Source organism: Copidosoma floridanum, unplaced genomic scaffold (assembly GCF_036245765.1).
Source record: "Copidosoma floridanum isolate Cflo_tuat_1 unplaced genomic scaffold, Cflo_Japanese_pri ptg000009l, whole genome shotgun sequence".
NCBI lineage: Eukaryota > Metazoa > Arthropoda > Insecta > Hymenoptera > Encyrtidae > Copidosoma > Copidosoma floridanum.
Genome location: NW_028321886.1, coordinates 5945285 through 5950557, shown reverse-complemented (window position 1 = coordinate 5950557; position 5273 = coordinate 5945285). Strand labels below are relative to the sequence as shown.

The following is a 5273-nucleotide window of genomic DNA, read 5'->3' as shown; positions in this document are numbered from 1 at the left end:
CCTCGGCCGTTTGACGAAGAATCCAATTTTCCGAGCGACTGTTCGCACATAGTTCAATATACGACAATGATGATGTCGTTTTATCAATATGACTCTCTACGAGGACGTTGTCTCCAATGCGACACACTGCTTTATCTTATCGGACGCGTTAATTTTTCTCGCATTGTACTTCAACAGTTGTAAGTAATCTAGCCACGAAAAGCGATAAGAATACGTAATGTTTGTCGTGAATTGACATTGACTGCACGCGCCTGATTCTTCTTGCGTCCATTCGTTGTTGTCGCGCTCGAAGAACTACAGTTGGGCCCAACAAGAGACAGGAACGCTTGACACCCAAAGCTCTACTTCTGCGATATCACCTCTCAGCCATGCAATACTTGCATCCGGTACGGGCAAGAGGTGTGCTCAGATGTTGGGTCCTGGTGTCTCTGGTTTCGAGCCAATGGGCGACGCCGATGGAGCCGCGTCCACCTCCGGAGTTGAAGTTATTGAGCGTGGTGAGACTTATTTCGGGATTTGATTTGAATTCAGTTGAAATACTGCTGCCACTTATAAGCCACGGTGCATTAGCGCAATTGACACTTTGACAGGTGTTCAGGCACGGGGATCGGGAGCTGGACGACACGCTCAACGGAGGCTTGACAGCTGTTGGTATTATTTTTTTCTATTTTCGTATTCGCATGATGAATAACTTCTCATTTACTAATTATATGATAATTATAATTAAAATGTATCGTACACCTCGGCCTTGGATCAGTTATTCGTACTCTCGTGCCAAATGTTAATATAATATTCGACGTGAGTTCAAAGTTTAATTTGCGCGAAGCAAGTATAAATATCTATATATGCGTAAGTCAATCGGTACAATGGAGCCTAATTGCCCGGGCTTTTGAATGGAGCCGCAAATTGCAATCGCGAGACGAGACTTGCCAAACAACTGCTCGTGTTTTTTCTTCCGTACGAACTTGACGTTTCCTTCGACTCTTTCCTTGCATGATAATTATTTGAAATTAATCAGTAAGCCAAAAATTTCGATACTACCTCTCTTTCCGTCATCCGTGCGCTGAAGATAAATTTCGTGGAATCAAGAAAGACCAGTTCCAAGCAAATAATCTTTTGAAATGAGATTGCGTTTTATTACTTCAAGATATAATATTCCATTGGGGTTCTATGAAGATATATTATCTTGTTTCAAGGAGAATTCTCACTCGGCGCTATCATTTGGTAAAGTTCTCCTCGATCCTAAAAAATTGGAACATGTTTTGCGATAAGTTTTGTTACTGGTTTTTTTAGTTTTTATTTTTTTTTGAACTGTCCACCATACGTATCCAAAGTGTTTTCTTTGGGTTTCTCCGTGGGTTAATAATCACCCTCTGATCCTATGATGTACGCGTTATACCCGCAGATGGGCAAACTGAGGGCTCATCAGCTCGGCGGGAGGCTGCGCGATCGGTACGGCAAAGAGCTCCTGAGCGACGATTACGAGGCGGGTGACTGCGTTGCCCACAGCACAGAGTACGTAAGGGCGCGATTGAGCCTCCAGCTGGTGCTCGCCGGGCTATACGTGCCCCACGGGCCTCGGCGATGGCACGACTCCCTTGACTGGCAACCGATCCCGTTTGCCTACGTACCCGAGATTCAGGACATACTCCTACTCCCGAAAAAATGTCCACGGTATTATTTGTTACATACATGGGGGGAAAAAAAGCATATTTAGGTACGGGTGTATTGATACGTGGGTACTAATCAGGTTCCAGCGAGAGCTCGCGAGAGCCAAGTCGACGCCGGAGTTTCAGAAGCTACTAGATCCATATCGGGATATGCTGAGCGATTTGGCAGCTTGGACGGGCGAAAGGATGGACAGCAGTTTCGACATGTTTAAGCTGTACCACAGGCTGGCGGCGATGCGGTCGATGATGCAGCCCCTGCCCGCTTGGTCGAAGGACATATTTCCCGACGGTTTGCTGCTCAACGGCACTTATCTCGAGTACGAGATCCTCAAGTACACGGACTACATGAGGAAAATCAACGGCGGTGAGTTTTATCTCTATTTGGCTGACCTTTCCCGAGTACCCCGAAACGTGGTTTAATTGACACATCCAAAAAGGCGCGCTGGTGCGAAAAATACTCGACGACATGTTGGACAAAAGAATACCGGTTACGAAAAACTCCAATGGCCGGAAGAAGCTGTTTCTGTACAGCACCCACGAGATGACTATCGTAGCTTTACTGCAAACTCTGAAGATTTGGAATCCTCACATACCGAGGTACACGAGCTCGATCTTGATAGAACTGCTCGAAGGTAGCGACGGACATTTCGTCAAGGTAAGTGCGTTGCGTGGTGGGTTTAACCAAACTTCGCTCTTACTTTCACTTAAAAATGGGCGATTTCGTCATATTTTTTATACAAAGGTCTCGATCGGAATATGGGATGTGGCGAGAAATACAAGTTCACTCTTTCCTCTGTACGCAAATGATTGGAAGCGATTTTTCAATGAAATCTGCACTTTTCTTTTATCGATAACTCGAAGCTACCTTTCTATATCACAATATGATGTGTCACTTATATTTAAGTATAAGGAAAATAGATACTAAAGAGGATGAGTTTATAACTAGTATTTCGATACCATTCATCTTCTTTTAAAGTAATAGGAAGGAGGAAGAGGAGGATGTCACCCACAAGTATTCAACTACTTAATGAATTTACTGATAGTTGGGCTTTGCGAGTCCATGCATATTTAAAATATTGTACGAAATGTATATTGACGGGTTGCCTTGTGGGCGATTTAATCATCACTGGGCATTTATCAATGACTATATGTATATATTTTGCTCACAGGTGCTGTACTACGAAGGGATCCCGGCCAAGTTTCAAGAAATGCTAATTCCCGGCTGTCCGCGAACTCTGTGTCCCCTCGACAGATTTATTGAATCGATATCGGATCAGCTACCCACTCACGACCAAATGATTTGCGACGACCAAGCCTCGTTAGTACGACGCAGTTCAGCCACCAGACACGCATACCAATTCAATCATCCTTAAACTCTTTGTTGCCTTGTTTTAATTTGTTATAATATTAATAATGATAATGATAATTACTGCTGTTACGTGATTATGGGGGCAAAAAATCCCTTCATCATCAAGGATCGTAGCAATTGACATAAACTACTGGCTTAGTTATTACATGCTTACAATGTATGGTGGTTCCAAAGCCTAGGAGTAAGGCGTAAATTTACACCGAGAATGTGAAATTCGGTAACGACGGGAAAGGTAGTAGAGAATTGGTCCTAACACTCCTCTTATACGCAAGTGCCGTTTCGAGACTCCGTTGCTCTAATGACTGTTTCAAGACTTGGGTGCTCTAATGACTGTGCTTTACTATCTATATCGCCTTATACACGATGTAACATATTTCATGTATTTGTACGGGCACGACGTACAAGGTAAATTGCATTCACGTTTTCGAGATGAAGAAAGAGCCTTTGTGCATGTGGAAACAACATATTATTTTTCAACGTTATTGCGTCGACGAGATAATATCGGGCGAGAAAAATTTTTGAGAAGTAAAAAAATGAAAACTGCAAGTACAAATACCGAAAAGCAATTTTCTCGAGCTTCGATATCACCAAGATAATAAGAAAAGATGAGGCATTGATGCCGCGCGCAATGAACATACAAGGGTATTACACACTGTGGTATGTATACTTAAGAAAAAAAAAAAAAAAAAAAAAAAAAAAAAAAAAGGTAAAATTTGTAACGATCGTTAAAACGTCGATGAACCGCAGCAGCCGGCAGCTCTTATCCGTGAGCCGCAGGGAGTTCAACTGCATCAGCAGCGGCTGCAGACGTGCAGACTCGCGTCGCAGCAGCACACGGTGCGAAAATAATTCAAGCTGGCAGCTTATACGAGCTTATCGACACACTGGGCGGGGGAAGGAGGTGCGGGCGAAGTGCTTTGGCTCTGCGAAGTGTGGGGCTTGGGGGCGGAGGAGGTGGAGGCGTCATGCTGCAACGCCACCGATAGTATGTGTGTATATCACGGTGGAAATGAACCGCCGCCTGTCGCTGCAGCCACCCGTGCAGCCGTAGTACTTTGGAAATTTGTGGTGGTGGTGGTGGCGCCCTTTTGTCTTGCCTCTGCAATCTTAAAACGTGAGAGTAAGTAAGCGTGGTTATGCGTATGTGTGTGCACGCGCAGGGTCACGCCAATAACTGGTGCTCTGCAGGAGTGCCTTGTATCACCACCTGTACAAATAGTACAGTCATCCGTGATGAGGATTAATCGCTCGTGCAATATAAAATAACAAAATAAAAAACAAATCAATTCGTTCTCTTGATTTTGGTAAGAATAATTTATCTTACCTCGTGAACGAAACACAACAAGCGCGTTCCTTTTTGAAACAGTGAATTTTTCAAGCGAGGAATAAACAATGACTCAATCTTTTGGCTCTAAGAGCTATATTTATTAAACTTACCTCCATTCGCAACGAAATAAAACTCACGACGAAAGTAGAACAACGCCACTCGTGAGTAATATGTATATATATACACAATGCAGTACTGGGAGAACTCGTAGATCGGTAAGTGTTAGGTGTCGACCATGCACAAAGAGAAAGAGTGTTGTGATGACAGGAAGGATCGAGAGGGTGCGAGTAGTGGCTCGAAGCTCCCGGGATTCAAAGGAGATAATATCCGTCGCAGGCTGGGGGAGGAATATTCCTGCTGGCGTGCAATTTCCTCCAGCCAAGGTTTAAACACGATACAATGGAAGCACCGTAGGAAACGAGGGAGAAAAAAAAGGGGACGACATCACGATAAATTGCATTCCGCTTGTGGCGGTACTAACGAGAACGATCTCGCCCTCGTGCCAAATAAAAAGCAGCTGTTGCTACTGATTCCCATTATTCTCCTTTACGTATACACGTGGTTCGACCGCTCGAGAAAACACTGCAAAGGAAATGATAGAGCTAACGACACAGTCGATTGAGCTGCCGATCTTAAGAGAAGTGATGCTCTTCGTCGTAGTATAATTATATATTGCGAAATGGCAAGAATCCGATGGAAATAATTTTTAAAGAGCTCATATTACGCACCTTCCTAATCTGTTATTACTGTATGCAACATGGCACATCTTTCCCCCCCTCCCCCAAGCCTACCCTTCGTTATTTTCCACTGCAGTTCTCGATGATAGTATCCGAACAATCTTATCGAAAAATCGAAAATCGATCAAACTAAAAATTTCCAACTGTATAGTACACTATCCTTACACCCA

The 5273-nt window shown here is 43.8% G+C and overlaps 1 protein-coding gene across 4 annotated transcripts; it reads left to right on the top strand.

Moving 5' to 3' along the window:
* Nucleotides 1-231: 231 nt before the first annotated feature.
* Nucleotides 232-3096, top strand: LOC106636009 (venom acid phosphatase Acph-1-like). 4 transcript variants are annotated; one of them, XM_014348232.2, is made up of 6 exons: nt 232-497; nt 591-647; nt 1406-1674; nt 1751-2034; nt 2108-2325; nt 2840-3096. In XM_014348232.2, exons 1-6 carry the CDS (start codon nt 369-371, stop codon nt 3041-3043), a joined length of 1161 nt encoding a protein of 386 aa, XP_014203718.2. In that variant the 5' UTR covers nt 232-368; the 3' UTR covers nt 3044-3096. The 4 variants fall into 4 exon arrangements, with proteins under 4 accessions (XP_014203718.2, XP_014203719.2, XP_014203720.2 ...); XM_014348234.2 differs by having other exon boundaries at nt 405-497; nt 571-647; XM_014348233.2 differs by lacking the exon at nt 591-647.
* Nucleotides 3097-5273: the final 2177 nt, after the last annotated feature.

Excerpts from the sequence above, each read along its gene's own strand:
- LOC106636009 (XM_014348232.2), top strand. The coding sequence starts at position 369 with ATGCAATACTTGCATCCGGTACGGGCAAGAGGTGTGCTCAGATGTTGG. Across the intron at positions 648-1,405 it reads TCAACGGAGGCTTGACAGCT|ATGGGCAAACTGAGGGCTCA; the intron begins GTTGGTATTATT and ends TTATACCCGCAG. Across the intron at positions 1,675-1,750 it reads CTCCCGAAAAAATGTCCACG|GTTCCAGCGAGAGCTCGCGA; the intron begins GTATTATTTGTT and ends GGTACTAATCAG.